At 42.1% G+C, this 19,889-nt stretch overlaps 1 protein-coding gene across 1 annotated transcript in view; it reads left to right on the top strand.

Annotated features, from left to right (window-relative positions):
- The window catches only part of tmtc1 (transmembrane O-mannosyltransferase targeting cadherins 1), a 145,605-nt gene extending 127,086 nt beyond the window's left edge, over nucleotides 1–18,519 (top strand). Inside the window, exons 12-19 of the mRNA XM_056367895.1 lie at nucleotides 2,079–2,187; nucleotides 2,413–2,515; nucleotides 3,613–3,748; nucleotides 6,288–6,432; nucleotides 6,594–6,731; nucleotides 9,951–10,073; nucleotides 14,840–14,917; nucleotides 16,318–18,519. Of these exons, the coding sequence (XP_056223870.1) occupies nucleotides 2,079–2,187; nucleotides 2,413–2,515; nucleotides 3,613–3,748; nucleotides 6,288–6,432; nucleotides 6,594–6,731; nucleotides 9,951–10,073; nucleotides 14,840–14,917; nucleotides 16,318–16,443 (958 nt within the window). The 3' untranslated portion in view covers nucleotides 16,444–18,519. The remainder of the gene's footprint in view (nucleotides 1–2,078; nucleotides 2,188–2,412; nucleotides 2,516–3,612; nucleotides 3,749–6,287; nucleotides 6,433–6,593; nucleotides 6,732–9,950; nucleotides 10,074–14,839; nucleotides 14,918–16,317) is intronic.
- The last annotated feature ends 1,370 nt before the right edge of the window (nucleotides 18,520–19,889 follow it).

The raw sequence follows: 19,889 nt of genomic DNA, 5'->3' as shown, positions 1-19,889 counted from the left end.
CTCTTTTAAGCAGATTTATGGATTTTTATTTGTTATGAACATCAGAGATAATGACATCCTCAGGAACAGTAGGCGTGTGATTAAACTGGAGATTCTCACCCACTTAGTTTTCGGCCAGCAAAGCACAGTTAAACTTTAACGGCCATTATTCATTGCAGTGCTCATGCGGACCCTTGGAGTCACGGCTGTATCAGTGTGGACACAAACAGAATTGAGAGATATGTTGAAACATAGCCTCAGTGCTCAGATGAAAATGAAGGGGTCAGCTAAAGATGTGGTGGTATTAGTCATACAGGAGTCAGCGACTTAAGGGCCCGAAAAACAATCACTCACCTCGTTCACTAAATGAAAGTCTTCAATTATCCCGACTCTTGACACCGCCGCTGTAATCTGACAAGCTCTGTGCACAGTGGTGGAGGGTTTTTTTTCTTTCTTTGTTTGTCTTGCGGTCAAACAATGTGGACCGCCCTCAGCTCTGCTGGCTTTAATAAAAAATTACATAAATAAATGAAGCCGAAACAAACTCCATTATTATGGCTCAGCTCCATTACCAGTCTGTGTTATCACTGGAGCTATAAGAACAATCGAGGAAGTGTGTGTGTCTGTGTGTGTGTGTGTGTGTGTGTCTGTGTGTGTGTCTGTGTGTGTGTCTGTGTGTGTGTGTGTCTGTGTGTGTATGCGTCTGTGTGTGTGTCTGTGTGCTGTTTGTTTCTTTTGTCAACAGGAATAAATTATGCGTAAAATTGCATGACAGTGAAATGAAAAGCTACCGGTGTGTAATCTATGGTTATGATTGGAAGTGTGAAGATGAAGATGATTAAGATGATTGTGGATATGATGAAGAAAATAAGCAAACATTAATATAGGTCCTACAAAGGACGACAATAGTGATGATGATAAATATTGCCAAAATATTGCCAAATATTGCTGCTACTGTCATGAAGCAGGTTGTGCTGGTAAAATGATTTGTTGTTAGGTCTACTACCACTAAGCCTTATGGCTGTACCAACTGCTGACAGGCCACAACACATCTAAACAACACACCTGAACAATCACGATGATGGTGATGATGATGATGATGATGATGATGATGATGATGATGATGGTGGTGGTGTTGATGACGATGATGATGATGATGATGATGATGATGATGATGATGATGGTTATGATGATGATGTAGTGATGACGATGATGATGGTGGTGGTGGTGTTGATGATGATGATGACAGTCATGATGATGATGATGATGGTGGTGGTGTTGATGATGATGATGATGATGATGGTGGTGTTGATGATGATGGTGGTGTTGATGATGTTGATGATGATGATGATGAAGATTATGATGATGATGATCGGGGTGTTGATGACGATGATGACAGTCATGATGATGATGATAGTTATGATGATGATGATGATGATGATGATGATGTAGTGATGACGATGATGATGGTGGTGGTGTTGATGACGATGATGACGGTCATGATGATGATGATAGTTATGATGATGATGATGATGGTGGTAGTGTTGATGACGATGATGACAGTCATGATGATGATGATGATGATGTAGTGATGACGATAATGATGATGGTGGTGGTGTTGATGATGATGATGATAGTTATGATGATGATGATGATGATGGTGGTGGTGTTGATGACGATGATGACAGTCATGATGATGATAGTTATGATGATGATGTAGTGATGACGATGATGATGATGGTGGTGGTGTTGATGACGATGATGGAAGTCATGATGATGATGATGATGATGATGATGGTGGTGGTGTTGATGACGATGATGACAGTCATGATGATGATGATGATGATGGTGGTGGTGTTGATGACGATGATGACAGTCATGATGATGATGATGATGATGATGTTGATGATGATGATGATGATGTTGATGACGATGATGACAGTCATGATGATGATGATAGTGATGATAGTGATGATGATGATGATGATGATGGTGGTGGTGTTGATGACGATGATGACAGTCATGATGATGATGATGATGGTGGTGGTGTTGATGACAGTCTTGATGATGATGATGATGATGCTGATGCTGTGTTCCAGGTCCCAGGGGAAGGAGAAAGAGGCTGAGGCTCTGCTGAAGGACTCCATCCGCTTCGGTCCACATTTTGCTGATGCTTACTCCAGTCTGGCGTCTCTCTACGCGGAACAGGTGAAACATCCAGAGAACAGAAAGCCTCCACTCTCACATACATGAGCCATATTTCACTGAGCTCCTCACTGAGTTAAGCTTTTTATTAGCTTTAGCTGTAGATAGATCATCTCTGCGCAGGCCTCTCTCATTAGAGGAACCTGTTACAGTGCAGCCTCCTATAACCTTGGTCTGGTTCATCCCTCTTTTTAATCCTGTGTTCACTTCATCTGCATTCTCCCACAGAAGCGCTTTCCTGAAGCCAATGAAGTGTATCTGAAAGGCATAGAGAACTGTCCTGACAGCTCCGACCTGCATAATAACTATGGAGTGTTTCTGGTGGATACGGGTGAGTTGAAGCTAGCAGCTCTCTGGCCCCCGGGATGATGGGTAAACACAGGCTCCCATTAGCACTATAATCTTCTACTGCATAGAAATACACAGGTGTACACTGAGTAAAGCCTTCAAACACTGCCTATATTTCAAACTGAAAGAGCCTGTTTTTAAAAGCCTGCCCTGGTTTTTACTGATTTACCGCATTAGATATAAACTAACTATAACATTATGGTTATTTCCCCAAGTGTACCTTAAGTATTAAGATTAGTTTTCTACCTTCCATGCAGCATGACATTGAAAGAACTGTTTGTTTGGATGGGATATACTGTATGATTTATCTAAATTTGTTTGCAAAGTCTGTTAGTTTGTTTTTTACTTATTGAACTGCCCTTATTGTAAAAGGGAAACCAACTGATCAATCCTTAGTTTAGGTTTCTGTCAGGCTGCATTTTGTGAAGCACCTCATCGTTAAATTAAACAAAGAAGTCAAACTGTTACAATACCACTGTGTTTCACTTAGCAGAGGCTAAATGAGTGAGAGAGAAAATAAAGTTGAACAAATGTTAACCCTAGCTGAAACACACTCAACATCCCGCAGTAGTGAAAGTAAATGGAGACACTCGACTTACACACTGCAGACCCAAAGAAGTTTAAGACCCAACCAATGGCCGCCGCAGGGGTGGCAGATCAATGGAAACATGTGTGATATGTTTTTCAAAATGGTCAGCAGCGATACAATTTGTGGTTCCTGGTCTAAAACGCACCAGCGCGCTCCTGTAAGTGAATATAAAGTGCTGTATCAGGGTCAGTCGCCCCCTCTGCAACAATGAATGGCTTTTGATTCAAGTAGAGTAGACTGGATCAGTACTGTACTCCATCACTTTATAATTCTAATGGAAGCAGAAGCTATACGATTCTCATCAGTAGTAGGTATTACATTTAGGAAAACGTAGTCTCATAAATTGAATTGGTTTCATTTCCAATTGTTTTTCTTGTTTCCTTCCTCATTCCTTCTCACTTCCTGCCTTATTTCTCCTCCGCTCTTGTCTCTTCCTTTATTTCCTTCCTCCGTCTTCCTCTCCTCTCTCTTTCCCATGTCCTCTCGTCCAGGAGAGGGGGAGCTGGCAGCCGCTCATTACCAGCAGGCAGTTCGACTCAAACCAGCGCACTATGTTGCCATGGTGAACCTGGGCCGCCTGCTCCGATCGTCCAATGAGAACAAAGAAGCGGAGTCTTGGTACAAGAGGTGAGTGAAGGAGTGTGTTTTGGCATCAGCATTGGTTTAAGAGGTAATACCTTCTGCTCCAGCGGTCTTCGCTGTGTTTTCCATGGAAGCCACACAGGCAGATAGAGACGCTTTACCATGAAACACCAAAAACTATACTATTTTGATTTGGAAATGGAATGGATTGATCCACGGAGTATAAACAAATAAAAAAAGTATCTCCTATTTTTTTTATGATCATCTTGTACCTTTCATTTTTTGAAATCACCTCCTGTCTTCGTTTTGATTATCAGCTCACTGACACACCCCCTTGTTTCTCTTCATCAGCTTTGATTTGAAATGTATACATTTTCATTGTTTGGCCACTTCATGTTAGTTTGCCTGAGACGCTGCAATAGCTGAACTGATAACAGTTGCCAGATTGGTGAAAGTTTCCTCCCCTTAAATCAGTTTTGGGAATTTAATAAAAACACAAATATACATGAAAAGGTTGTGTGCTTATACTGCAGTGTACTGTATGAATGTCATTTTATTATTTATTTTTCTATCACCCAAAATTATTATTATGAGTATAACTGTTCTATTCAGTTTGGCCTGGAGCAAAAGTATGAATCACTGCTGCAGCAGTGCTGCTTTTGTGAACGTAACCATGACCTCTGACCTCCAGAGACCAGAGAGACAAGACAAAAGGTTACTGGTTGATATTATTGTTACTCTATTGTTTTTGTTTCTATTGAATCTGGACTCAATCAACAGAAGGAAAAATATTCTGTTACATTTGTGAATCACATCACAGCCGTATGGAGAACACAGAATCTAATAGCACTGATTTTCAGCATCAGTTTCGTTTTGAACCGTCTTGTTTATTGCATGCACAGAGATGAAATTGGTTTTGACAGATTTTAATCTAACTGCTGGCGACAAAGCAAAGATGTGAATTTCCCAAAATGTTGGATTTTTCTGTTACGAGCAAATTCAATATGGTTCAACTGATTTAAGAGCCCACTTTTAATATTTTAACAATAATGAATAAAGCGACTGAATGAAGCATCCTCATTCTTGTCTGACCTTGTTGCGCTCGTGTTCTTGTAAAACATGATGAGTCACAGCCAAAATACTGCCCTAGTTCAGGTTCACATGTCGCCAACAACGGTCTAAATGCCTGGAATTGTCCCCATTCAGCACAACAGCACTGCATAAACAGCAAATAAAATACAAAGCCAGAGCGATGTTAGTCTTCATGGTGATTACTGAGATGCTAAAGAAAAGAGATTTTTTTTTTTTTTTTTAAGAATTTTTTGGGCTTTTTGTGCCTTTAATGGACAGGACAGTAGAGAGACAGGAAATGGGGAGGCAGAGAGAGGGGGAATGACAGGCAGGAAGGGGCCGTCTGAAGCGGGAGTCAAACCGGGGGCCAGCTGCAGTGAGGACTGTAGCCTCTATATATGGGGCACCTGTGTAACCCACTGCGCTACGCAACGCCCCAAATAAGAGATTTTTTAAAGAAAACAGGGTTTAAAGGAGCTATTTGGAAGTTTTGCTATTGCTACATAGCGAGCATTAGCATTAACAGCTGTTAACTTACCAGTCTAGAAGAAATGTTGCAAGTTCAGCATCAGACTTCATTCCTTTACTCACCAACATCTGCCTCCAGAGGTGGAAAGCAACGCCAATATTAACTCTTAACCTCTTTTCTTGTAAACTCAACAGTCACTCACAGTCAGTAATCACCAGCCCACGCTCCCAGCAAGAAACCATGTTCAGCAGCAAAGAAAAAACCTAAAAATAGTCCCTTTCCATGATGGAAGTCCCTCTGTCAGTGACAGAGGCTCGAGGGCATTGCTTGGTGTTACAGAGTGATCTGCAGGGCTGAAGATTAGGACCTCAGTTTTATTCTGGTTTACTTTAAGGAAGCTTTTTTGCCATCCAGGATTTTACGTCCTCGGTGCAGTTTAGGAGGGAGTTATCACTACATGGATCACTAGGTTTGAGTGGAAGGTACAGCTGAGTGTCTTCAGAATATCAATGGTAGTAGATGTTATATTTTCTGAAACCAGACCCTGAAGGAAGTATATATAAGGAAAATAACATAGTAGTGTGGTGTGTGATGTAATTTTGTGAATATATATTACATTGAGGGTAACAGGTGTATCTGTTGATTACATCTCATGATCAGCATGGCTGAAAGCTCTAGAAATAGACTGTTACTGGTTGGGGTAGCAGTTGAGCTGCTGAGTTCAACTTATCAAGTTTGAACTCCCAACGACTCAAGTTCCAACTTTGCACATGATCAGGTAGGTCAGAGGTCAGAGGTCCTCTGGACTGCTTACAGAACAAGGTGCAACTATTTTCTCAAGTCTCAAAATCCTGTCCTATGATGAGAAGCAACAGGGTTCATGGGAAATGCAGTATTGAGTGTTGATCTTGATGTTTCATAGCATATAGCACCTTTGTCATGTACAGAGTGACAGAGAGTGAGCTTGTATGTGCTGAACATGCAAATGGATATTAACCACCTCCATGGAAAGCCATCCTCATGACCCTTGACCTTTACCCGCAGGGCGCTGCAGGTGACGAGGAAGGTGGACATCCTGACACCGCTTGGAGCACTGTACTACAACACTGGCCGCTACGAGGAGGCCCTGCAGGTGTACAGAGAGGCCGCCGCCCTTCAGCCAGAGAGCACCGACATCTGGCTGGCTCTGGTGAACACACACACACACACATATACATATAGTCACAGAGTCATAGAATGCCAGGACGTCTTGGTATGTGTGTGTTTGAGTGAGATATTCACCAAAACATCATCTGTGTGGTCACACACACAAACACACACACTGATATACACACTGTATGTGTTTCCCAGGCTCAGGTTTTAGCCATGGCCGGTCGTACCAAAGAGGCAGAGAAGATGACCTTGGACATCATATTCAGAGAAGGCAGCTGTATTGAATGTTACCGCCTCCTGTCTGCCATCTACAGCAAGCGTGGCAACTTCACAGAGGTGCGTTCATGTGGTCGCGTGTGTGTCACACATGTGTGTCGGTCTCATGGCCTTAGCATGTGTCGCTGAGAGGTAAAGTAACGCACAGTCCTTGTTCCCCACTAACAGTCGGGAATGATAAACTCTCAGCAGGAGGCGGTTACCGTGGAAACTATTCACCTCCGCTTCACATCAGACTAGAGGCCATTTGCTGGCGAGCAGCTGCCACTCATCCTCCCACTCTGTTCTATCACCAGCATCAACACTTGTCCCTGTCTGTCTTTCACTTTCTCTGTGACCCAGTTTCACACTCAATATGAATTCAGTGAGTTTGCTTACAGCTCTGTATGTACAGCACATCGAAGCACAGGCTTTGGAGTGGAGTGTTAATGGATGTTTTCTTCTCTGCTTTCATAGAAGAAAGGGAGTAAGTATAAACATATATAAGTACAAGGACCAATAAAAACACTTTGTTTTAAGTGACTCACATCATCCCCAAACTGCAGATCAACGTGTCACTAAAATTATGTAAGGATGTATTTTCTTATGATTGAACGCACCAATGGAGTTATTACTGCACATACAGGCATGGTGTGTCGTCACAAAGCCACACCCTTCATCAGTGATGTCATCATCATGACCAGTGGTGGTGGAAGAATTCAGACCCTTTACTTAAGTAAATGTATAAATACCATAATTTAAAAATAAAAGTACAGAAGTATTAGCAACAAAATGAACTTTAAGAATTCCAATGTAAAAGTAGTGTAACTATATCTTGTATTGTTGTATTCATTCATAATGGAAACAGCATTGGCCGCTCAGGGTGGAGCTACTTAGAACTGCGCTGTTGGCTGTGGCTCAGGAGGTAGAGCAGGTCGTCCACTAATCGAAAGGCCGGTGGTTTGATTCCCGACTCCTCCTGTCTGCATTATGAGGTGTCCTCGGGCAAGATACTGAATCCTAAATTGCCCCTGATGTATCATCAGTGTGTGAATGTGGCTTCAATTGTGAAGCGCTTCGAGTGGTTGATAAGACAAAAAAGTGCTATAGAATCACGGTCCAGCCCATTCAATCTACACCAATACATCATATTTTACAAACGGGTCCTTTGTTCTGTAATTAAATTATTTATCTGCAATGTAACCTGTGATTATCTACTGAATGTAGTGGAGTAAAAACTGCCTTGTTTCCCTCTGACCTTTAGAAGTTTGGAGCATAAAATTGAAATATTCAAGTAAAGATTAAGTTACTTTCAAGCAGTAACCATGGTGATGAGTTCATCATGATGAGATCAGTCATGACGTGTGAACATTATTGCTGATGTTTTTCACAAGGTGTGCAAGGAAAATGAAAGTTGACCAGGAGAACAGAGAATTCAGAGACGAGTGGAGAGAGATATGAATTTATTCTCCTGCAGTAAACCTGTGTGCTCATACTCCAGCTGCCTGACCAGTTACCACAGCTGGCAGCTCACTTACTAACACCCTTGAAATGAAATCTCAGAATCAGAATCAAATACAGATATTAAAGTGGACTGCACAATAGTTTTATAGTTTAAAAAGGATCCCTGTTCAAATACTAAGACCATGTTCTGTGCTCGTCGACAGAAGACACTTGTTAATTAATGAAATCAATGAAAACTATGATGAAAAATATTCATTCGCAACCTTTTTTAGACAAGAAGACACACACTGTAGCTCCTGATTAGTGTCTTTCACAAAATGACACCCTGTTCAGAAGTGGATTTAGCTGCTTGACCTGCTGTAATGGCTGCAGCCACTCCCCACCACCCCACCCCCCTCCTCCAGCCACCAATCAAGCCGAAGCCATTTGGAACGAGCGTACAAAAAGCCTGGGCAGCCTGAGGGATGCGCAACTCGCCAGTGTACCCCACGTGGTCATTGAATGTTGTTAAGATTGTGTTAAACTCTGTTGAGGGTTAGAAAGTGAGGTACTAGTTGTCGATAAGAAGCTTCTTGCATCAGTAACATTATCTGAGTGATGTTATCTGACGTCACCAAAATTCCCCTACGATCCACTGAGAGTCAGACGAGAAGCAGAGTGGAGGTCTCTGTCACAGCTCCAGCTGGAAAAAGTATAAAGAGGTCAAAACTTGTGGTTTATAGAACAACTTTATTGTTGGTCCAATGTGTTTTGGCTTGAGGCCTTCATCGGGGTCAGGATCTGTCAATGGTGTTGTTGCTGGAGTTTTGACCTAATTAAATGAGAAGCAGCAGTAAAACAGCTGAGCCGAACTACGTAAACATGTAGGCAGCAGGCCCTGCTTGTATAAAAAGGCAGAGTAATGTAAAAGGATCAGTTGCTGTGGATGTGGATGTAAAGTTAACATAACTTCCATGCTGCCTCTTGTTTTGCTGTGGGAAGGAACAAGTGGTTCCAGGAGAAATGTCAGCTGTCAAACCATCTTAATCTTCCTCTAGAGGAAGCAACGCTGTTCTCTGTCAGAGTCTCCTCGCCAACTAAACCCAGACACTGAACAGTGTTTTAGTGAATTACTCTGCGGAGCGAAGACGTAGCTGTGATAATGCTACATGAGCAGAAACAACAGAGAGAGAGAGAGAGAGAGCGGCTCTGTTCAAACAGCCTGAGTGTGGAAATGATACCTGGATTTACTGAGGAGCATTAGCAGAGGCAGAGGGATACTGGCACTGTGTGTGTGAACAAGTGAACAGTACCTTTTCCACCAGCCTCGACACAGACGGGAATGACACCTGTCACCATGGTAACCACTGACTTAAAACATTTGAAACTAAAAATACATGAAAAAGGACTGAAAATTTGTCGATGACTACAGCAGTCAAGGGACTTGATTAAAAATGATACTTGTTTTTAAGTGTGGCAGTGATGGAGCTGACGCTGCTGTTTCAGGAATAAATTCTCCTCCTCCTCCTCCCCCTTCTCCTCCTCCTCCTCCTCGCCCTGTCTGTTCTAAATCAGTTCACACTCCCTCTCCTCTGCATCCTCGGCTCGTTCCTGTCCTCCCTCCGTCCCTCGCTCCTTCATGGTTCACAGTGGCAGGTGGTGAACGGGGCTTTTAGCTGAGCCTTCTGTGATTCCTGCTCTAAACCAGCAGTGACTCTTGATAGTCAGGCCAGGAAGTTTACTCCAACAGCAAGTCACCCAACTTGGAGAGAAGGGTTTTTTTTGTCCGTGGATGTTCATTTATGTGTGTTTTAGTGTGTGTTGACTCTGTGTGTTGACTGTGTGTCTCTGTGCCAGGCCCTGGATGCTCTGGACAGGGCCCTGCAGCAGAATCCCAGTGATCTGACAGTGAGAGCTGAGCTGTATTTCTCCAAAGGAAACCAGCTCAGAGAGATGAACCAGCTGGACAGAGCCTTTGAGGTACTGCTTTCTCTTCCCTTCTCTCTCTTCCTCTCCTTCTCTTACCGACTGACTTTCCTCCACTTTCTTTCCATCTCCTAGTATTATAGATTTTCTATAGTCTGTGGAGGCTGATCAGCGCTCATAATGTTAGCAAACATGGCCTGTAGCCAATTACACAGTTACAGTCATTTCTAGGTAGAACAGATCTAACTTACAGACGGAGCCATTTCAGTTGGAGACACTTGTTCAGCCCAATCTGTTCTGTGGCAAATTCAGATTGTTGACAAGTAAAGCACTGACGTACCTTTTCTCTCTATTCATAACATCAGCATTAAAATCCTGCAGATGACTGAAGACTGAACATCTGCCAGATGTGCTGCATTGTTGCAAAAAGTCACATTATATATTATATTACATACTATATATTATATATTGGGCTGTGGTTAGCGCTGTCGCCTCACAGCAAGAAGGTTCCGGGTTCGAGTCCCGGCTCGGCCGTGGGATCTTTCTGTGTGGAGTTTGCATGTTCTCCCCGTGCCTAATAGTTAGACTAGGCTAATTGGATACTCTAAATTGACCATAGGTGTGGCTGTGAGTGTGAATGGTTGTCTGTCTCTATGTGTTTGCCCTGCGATGGACTGGCGACCTGTCCAGGGTGTACCCCGCCTCTCGCCCGAAAAGATGCTGGGATAGGCTCCAGCCCCCCCGCGACCCTACTAGAGGATAAGCGGTAGAAAATGAATGAATGAATATTATATATTATGGATTGGTGGATGGCTGCAGTGTGAACAGGCAGCTCCCCTGACAGACAACTGTGTCAACACAGGATTTTTTTTCAGTGTAAAACCATTCACACTGCTTCTCAAAGGAGCCTAGGTGTCACAGCACCAAGCAACATTTGCAGCTAATTAAATATTCTGCGATAAACCTTGCAAAAATAATGAGCAAATGTTTACAACAGTCGGTTGTACCTGCGAAGCATGGTTCAGTAACTTGTACTCTGAATTAACCTGAGCTGTTATTAGCTGACCTATAATCGTGTCATTAGCTGCAGCTCAACGACTGTCAAAATGTACCGTTTTTCAGAGGTCAGTGTGATGATGTCATTTCCAGTCAGTGACCACAGTCAACTCCCTGTGCACTGGAGTTATGTAGAGACACCACAGACCAGAGGGGAGACACCCTGTATTTCCTGCTCGAGGTGTTCGTGGGACACTTCACAGCAATCCTGTGAGATTTGTTGCCTTCTGTTTGGTTGTTGTGTTATGGTGCAATCCAGTGTATCCATGGTGACGACCCAGTAGAGCAGTGACGGATAAAAACACCCCAATGTTCGAATGCTGCTGGTCAATTAAATAAGGTATCTATCTCTCTCTCTCTCTCTCTCTCTCTCTCTCTCTCTAGCCTATCATATTGTTTTATTGTACAAAAAAGTGGTATCAGTAAAAAAACGTGGGCTTTTTTAAAATTCACATTTTTTATCTTGTTTTATTCGTTTTAAGAATCCGTTTTGATCTGTTCTTAATATGTAACTGTTTATGCTAATGACAGCTGAGGTTTGTTTAATAATTATTTTCAGACTCAGCCAGATTTTGCTGCTGCACCGCAAATCCAGATTTGCGTACACGAGCTCAGACCTGACGTGAGATCTGATCGTAGCGTCCGCTCACGTCCAAATTGATAAATGCCGAAGCTTGCGTGGAAATGGTCGTACGCACGGTTTTCTGCCGTACGTTCGTTTGATAAATGAGGGCCCATGTGTGTCTGTAGGATGAGCTGAAAGGGGAGAGAACTGCATCCACCGTAGATGGTTGTAGCTCCCTCCTCCCTTGCTCAGCTGTAAGTTCCTTTAACAGCCACTGCTACTTCGGCCGGTCTCTGCACCGTACGCAGTCACTGAGGTGAAAATAATCCAACAGCAGCTCAAAGTTTTATACACAAAACCAGGTCAAGTTGCTGACACCAATCATTTTCTTCCTCAGTTTTTAGAGGATCAGGGGTTTTCAGGATTTGGGTTATTTTTCCAAAACACTGTTTGTAAATGTAATTGAAACTACAAGTTGACTGATAAGATAAAAAAAAAGTGTGCTAGGACAGATTCAGCTCATTACTGCGATATCTGTCAGCCTCTGCCTGCCGCCACTGAGAGCTACCATTCAAACACGTTGTAAATAACTTGTCTGAGGCCCCAGTGGCTCTGATTGAATCCGTGAGGGAAAGTTTCTCGAAAGGCGCTGGAAGGTTTGATTGACTTCCTGAAAGAAAACGACCGAAGAGGAAAGAAAGCAAACAAACCAAAGAGGAACAATTCTGATGGAGTGGAAACAGGACAGGAAGAGCTGCGGAGGCAATCTCAGGTCAGCGCTGCCTCAAAGAGAATCGTGGTTGCGATACAGATAACGGTGTGATGTTGTGTGTTGTTTCTACGGTCTCTGAAGGAGGGGAACAAAGACGAGGCGGCAAGCCTGAGAAAATGTTTGAAATGCGGCTTAAAACTGGTTTATCGTAGGACTTTTATGTCTGTTTTGCCTCAAGTGTTAGAAGAAAACCACGGCCCTACCCTCATCCATGCCCACAGGAAACACGGATAAATGAGCTGAAAATGTTGAGTTTTTTTTTTTTTTAACACTGCAGAGGTGTGAGGAAGACACAAAAATCCACAGCTGAGCAAAATCAATCTGATATTTATTTTCTTTATTTTAATTCAATATGAATTCATAACAGCCAGGCTCACCTTTTGTGTTCAAAACCAGTCCCAGAATGCTGCTGGGCTTTATGCTGCACATAAACAGTGATTCTTCTATCCTAAAATAATCAATAAATAATCAGTTAATGTGTGAGTTTAATGGGAAAGTTTGTTGTTCAAATAAAACATGATCAGTTCCACTACACAGATGGAGACGGATGAGATAGCCCCCCCCCCTTGAATATTACTGGTGCAAAACAGTAGAACCAAGATGCACTAACCTCTACCCTCTTGACCCTCTAACACTAAAGGCGGGATATATTTTGTGGGGGTCCAACTCGGCCACTGAACTAAATTCTCTGAATGAGATAGAAGTGAGTCCCAGCTGCTACTGTCAGTGAATAAACACAGTGGTGTGTGTCCCAGAAAACAGTGAAAACAAAGGTTGAGCATAAAGTTTAATGAGGCTCAGTGTGTTAACAGCTCTGCAGTGTTTCTGTACATCACTGCTCCGCTGGGTTTTTACCAGGAATGTACTGGAATTCGCCTTCATTTAGTGACCAGCAAAAAAATAAATAAATGAGTAAACAACACATCTCAAAAGATGCTGCAAATCTCTTCCAGCACAGGGAGAAAACAAATGAATGTTTTTCTTAGTTTAGGTAGTAAACATCACAGTCAATCTAATCTAGACCATTTTCTGTCGTGGCCCTGTTCCATTTACTGTATCACTGAGTTGTGAGTGAGTCAGCATGCCTCTGCTACAGTAGGTCAACTTCAACATCGTCTGTTGTTCATACCAAAATCACTCCACTACGAGTTCCCACAATGCACTGCAAAAAGGAGTGAACATATTCTATAACTTTTCCAAAAGTACATTTTCATAGTTACAGCAGTGTGAACACAGCTGCAGCTGATAACAAGAATAAGTCAGTAAGTAACGAATGAATAATACATTACTGTATCAAAAATGAATTTATCAAAATCAGACTTACCCATAATTCTTTTATGTGCTATGACACATTTGTGGAAGAAGCTCACTGAAGTAGAACAGACTCTGTCATGACAGACAGCAAGTTAATCCATAATATTAATAGTTGCATTCCATTAATATGGTAAAGCCATGGCCTTCTTTAAATGTGCACAAGTCAAGGATAAGTGTCCAAAATCTGTCTCTGTTTGTGACCTAGTGCACTATATTTACTTGCTTCCGATCTGCCCTGAAGACGTAGCGCTGCTCAGATGGGGTATTCTAACCTCTTGTCTTGTAAAAGCAACGATGCTTGTCAAGCGGCTATCACCACCACCCACTCCCAGTAAGAAACCATGTTCAGCAACAGAGAAAACTTACAGATAGCCCCTTTAAATCACATAAAGCAAGCAAATAAGCTTGATCTATATAGCACCGCTCAACAGAACAGAAACTGGAAAGAGCTTTACAGGAAGAACAAGAATGAAAGAACAAAATTAAAGAGATAAAGAAGACAGTACATTTTGATAAAAAGTAGAATTAAGTGTATAATCTACAAGTAATGCTTTTCAAGATGTGCACTGATTCGGTTTCTTTGAGACTTTGTTGGAAAGCATTTCAGAGTCAACAAGTAACAAAAGCAAAACTGTGAACATCTTTGTTATTCAACCCTTAAATAAAGATTTTTTTTTTTTAAATCAGTCCCAAAGATGATAGGGGGTCAATGGAGATTAAAAAAACACAATACTATGCTTCATATCTAAATTAAAGTTATACAGAACTATACCTGTCAATGGTGAAATGATGAATTTTTATTATGATAAATAACATAATTTTCCATTTACTACTTACTGTGAAGCACTTTTGTATAGTATTGAGTAAAATAGTGCCTGGAAACATGTAGCAGCTCCTTGCTCATATTACCAGTGTCCACTGACTCAATAAACTCATCACTGCCTCAAGTCCAGTTCACTGGTCAGTGTTTTAGCTGTCTGTAGCTGCAGCCGAATCAGGTTACATTAAATCCAGAGCTGCTGTAAGACTGATTACACTCACACTATCATTGTCTGTTCAGATCTCACTGCAGTGGCCACGTCTATTCACAGTCTTTTTTTCTCTCCCTACCAGAGCTACAAGCTGGCTGTTGAACTCAAACCTGACCAGTCCCAGGCCTGGATGAACATGGGAGGGATTCAGCACATCAAGGTAGCAAACGTGCTCGACTCACCATCTTAGTTAAAAATACCAACGGGCAGAATGTCTTGTGCAACATTTTTCACATTAACAACCTGACAAACATCACAGCTGGCAAACAAGAACATGAACATATTCTGGTTGGACTTCTGGCACGGAGACAAGCAGCAGCATAAGACAGAATTCAAACCAGCTCAGTTGGATGGGAGATTTAAACCTCATTTCACGCTGTGCAGATTCCTTTCAACAGCCCACAGAAACATATCATTTAGAGAAACAACATATCTTCAGATATCTTTAATTAAGACACTCCACAGGAAGAGAGAGGACTGAGATTAATGTGTTCATTGATGGGTATCAGAGTAATATTAACAGAAAAATGATATCCAGGATCTACTCAGCTTTACAATCGAACAAAGATCTTTCCACATTGTGTGTTAAATGAAGGTGGGAGAAGCTTAGCATTCACCGAGCTTAGTTTAGCTGCAGGGGTTTAGAGTTTAGAAACACCACTAGAACAATATACGGTGTATGTGTGTTATATTGTGTAAGGTCTAGATGCACTTATAAAGATCAGTTTGTTTTAAATAAGTCTACGCTTATACAGCCTGGGGTGAACTCCTTGCACATACTGCTCTTGGTGCAGTAGTCCATGCATGATTGCTATGATGAATCAGTGTAGAACAAAGGTTTTCAAACTGTGATGTGCGCCTCCCTACGGAGTCATGTCCCTTTCACAAGAGGTGAAAGGAACAGGTGCATGCTGGGCTTCTTGAAAAAAAGAAAAAACATCTTCAGTTTCCTTCAGTACCACAGTGATCCAATGACAGATGTCTGTACTTCCATGGCTACACTGCAGGAGCTGCTAATGGATAATTCAGCTAGTTTAATGGTGCCAATATGTCAAAAATATAAACAAGAATAGGCTAGATGCAGCCCACAGCTAACTAACTGACGCCATGGAAACACTATACATTATACTATACCTTAAAAGCACTTCTAGAAATAATGATTATAATATGATTATCCAACAAATCAAAGTAAGACTGATAAAAATAACAATAATAATAATGATATTTGAACTTAAACGATAAAATGCTCTCAGCTGTAGAAATATATTATTGAACTAAAACACCAGTTAGACCATGTCTGCAAAAGGTTTAATATAAACTTCAGTTACAGCGGCCTCTAGTGGTATTAAGGTGATTTCTACATCAATTGGGTTTAGACTAAGCCACAGGTGCAGTTTAAACACAGCTTAAACTGTAATCTGCTGACAGAGCAACAGCCGCAGGTAGTTCTGGACTGAACACACATGTGATTGTAATGTGTGTGTGTGTGTGTGTGTGTGTGTGTGTGTGTGTGTGTGTGTGTGTGTGTGTGTGTGTGTGTGTGTGTGTGTGTGTGTGCAGGGAGACTATGCAGCAGCCAGGATGTACTACCAGCGAGCCCTGCTTCTCAGCCCTGGTTCCAAACTCCTGAAAGAAAACCTGGCCAAGCTGGACCGTCTAGAGAGGAGACTGACAGGGGGGGCGTAGACCACCACGGTCCCACAGACGCTGCATCATCCTGGGCACGGATCAGGGGAGGAAGGCGCCATCCAGACCTCTGGAGCCCAAACACCAGTCACCAGGCTGCTGGATAAAACGGACCTGGTTACTAAGACAAAGGAGGACGGTGAACTTGTCAGGACTTCAGAGTGTTCGGTGTGCTGGAGCCAAGGAGACTGGTCGAGCCACAGTCCAGAAGCCTTTCCTGGGGGGTAAACAGAGAGGAATGGCTGGTTGAAGAGCGCTGTGAGCTCCATGTAATTCCCTGTCTGCATCAGCTTTACTTCAACATGCATATCTGCTTGAGACATTTGTGTTTGGTTGATTTATTATTTAGGTTCCAGAGAGTCATTTCCTTTATGAAACTAATCACAGATTATAACTGAGTCCTCTGCTCTGCCTATGAGAATTATTCATGTATTTACATTAGTGCTGTGAACGTGTGTGCAAAATGTTACAATGAAGGGAATGAGCAGTTAAATTCTTCACCTTTGTGAATAGTATGTGTAACAAAATTTTCTGAGCTCAAAGGTATGCCGGCTTTTCAGAGCTTTCAACCACAAGGTCAAGGTCTTCTTCGACGGAGCCGGCTCAGGTGTCATTATGTGACGGGAGAAAGGAACATCAGTCACATGATAACAAGCTGTCAGTCAGCACCACCAGGAGTCAGTGGACGGCAGAAGGAAGATTAAGGAGGATATTCGCAGCTGACACCAGAGAGCAGAGCTGTGATAAGATCATAGGCAGGACTTTAAGCTCTGGTAACATTTCTGTGAATAAAACTTGGCCCACAAGTGGAGCAGAAAAAAGGTAGCCTCGTGTAGCAATTAAGGGACGTCGATTAAGCTAATGATCAAATCTCACAAAACAGCAGCTCCGCACGAACAGATGGTATTCATGGGGTTTGTGCTTTAGAGAGTTTGTGGATCTGACTTGAAACACTTGGAAGACCCACACAAACAAGACATGGAAAAATAAGAGAGGTTTAGGAAACTGCTCCTACACAAGGCGTGTTATTGTTTCACTGTAGAACACTGGTCACTTCCACTTGGTGCTTCTTTTTTTACCTCACTAACCGTCTTTGGCTGAGCGCAGACAAAGAGGACACATTAATCACACAGTTGGCAGGTAACGTCGGCCATATTACTTTAGTTGCAGCTGATAAAACCTGCCGTCCACCACCTAACAATGAGAATCATGTTTATCTGAATGTGTTAATGTCTGAGTGTGACGATCTGACGTATCATCTGTCGTCCGTCGGCCGGTCGACACCGAGAAATGTTCCTTTCCCTCTCACTCTTCGACATGATTGGCTGCTTTTTTTGGATTGATACAAAAGACTAAAGTCCATGTGACGTCAAAGTTAAGCCGCAGGTCTTTCCTTTAGTTTGTCAGGCCAAGTCAATTTATGATCTTTACAGCATACGACAGCCGCGCTCCATGGAACCTGTAAAGAATAGACCAACATAGCAAAATTACAATATGGACGATCAGGATGAGAAAAACTATAGAAGTCATCAGACTCATGAAGTCATGTGACTGAAGACCCCAACTAACACCTGAGCTGGCTGCATTCGATGAAGAAGACTGAAAGCTCAGAAAACTAATTAAGGGACTTTTGAGTTTGGATCACCGTGTTGCACAAGAAGGGAATGGTTTGGCACAAGATTAACACTGATCCCACTCTCTGTCGGCTCATCAGTGAATATAATAAAAAGTAAAAATCTGTATAGATCTCAGATTATATGACTTATTAAAAAATTATTCCTAACGGACAGAAACTATTCCACGTTCATCTGACCTCCGTGCCCAGAACTAGCTACAGTACGCGAACCTTCTGCAAGTATAATAAGCTCAATGTGAGTGTCAGTGTGAGGAGTTGAAACTTGTGGCTTCACGCGTACCATAACCTCTGAAGATTGCCATTTGGTTGCTTGTGGTTTTGTTGACATTGATGTTGATTGTGAATGAATTTTGAAGTGAAATGACAATGGGGTGAAAATGAAGTGACTAGTGCAATGACTGACTTGCACCAAGAAAATAAAGTATATGTTTTATTAAATGGTTTTTGGAATGTTTTATGTATTTATGCAAAAAACAAAAACAGAGGACATCATCGTGATAATTGGTGCAGTATTCATCTCAGTGTCCTCGGGCTGTACTTGAGCTGTCTTATCTGCCACAGGCTCTTTAAACATCTGGATGAATCTTCACATAAACCAGGCGGAGAGATCACGGTTTACTACTCTGCCCGTCATTGCTCCGCTCAGCACAGCTGGCTTCAGGCACGAATGTAAAATACGTGTTAAATTTGAGCCACACATGATGTTCTGTTGAAGTTGGAAAGCTTGGAACTACGCGGCTGTGTTTATTTGTGACTGCCTCACATCCCTAATTGAGCAGAAATTGGATCTGTTTCAGTATTGTGAAGGAGCTCCACGGCTCCACAGTCCCACCCATCAGGCCTCTGGTTAGTGTTTCATAGACACCCAAACAAGAAAATCACTGGAGGGCCGTGGCACACGCCCAGCACCGAGAGAGCACGCCAGGAATAAGATTTGTCTGGGAAGGAAGCCTCTCAATAAACTATTTTTCACAGTCAGGCGAGGTCGACTTCCTGAGGCAAAGAGGAACAATAAGAAGCTGCTGCACTTCAGCAACAGCCTGATAACAAAACATTTATGGGATTTTGAGAGCGTTTCATATTCATTAACCCCAACAGTGTAGGTTTGAAGTCAGAGGCTCTTAAAGAAAAAAAAAAAAACAACTTCAAATATGTAAATTCTATTTCCTGTTTTAATATATTTATATCAGTCTAGCAAATATGATGTTATAATGGAACTGCGTATCAGGCTTTTTAAATTAATAGCGCTAGAAAAAAAGAAAACTTAAAGAACTCCTGTCCTTTTAATGCTTTATCTTTTGATTGATTGAAACAATAAACATTGACATATATTAAATAATTTTTTTAACAGGAAAAAACATGCAGAGGATTTTGAACCTGAGTAAGAACTGCAAGTCTGCCTCTCAGGCTGCAGATATAACCTCCACCAATCACAGGGCAGAGCAGTAATCAAGTACAGTCTTCTTCCACATGCGCAACAATGTGAAAATTAGAAACATCCTGTCTCAAAAGGACACTGACAATCTAGTCCATGCATTTGTTGCTTCTAGCCTGGACTGATTTAATTCTTTAATTCCCCCCCACCCCCACCCCCCGCAGCTCTATGAAGATAAGTGGTAATGAATGAAAATGAAAACAAATATGAATGATTAAAAACGCTGCAGCACGAGTCCTGACAGTAACAAGGAGAAGAGATCACATCTCTGCTGCGTTAGCTTCTCTGCATTGCCTTCCTATAAAACCTAGAATAGAATTCAAAATCCTCCTCCTCACCTACAAAGCCATTAATGGTCAGACACCATCGTATCTT

This window comes from Seriola aureovittata, chromosome 22 (assembly GCF_021018895.1).
Source record: "Seriola aureovittata isolate HTS-2021-v1 ecotype China chromosome 22, ASM2101889v1, whole genome shotgun sequence".
NCBI classification, from domain to species: Eukaryota; Metazoa; Chordata; class Actinopteri; order Carangiformes; family Carangidae; genus Seriola; species Seriola aureovittata.
This window is presented reverse-complemented; position numbering and strand designations above follow the sequence as displayed.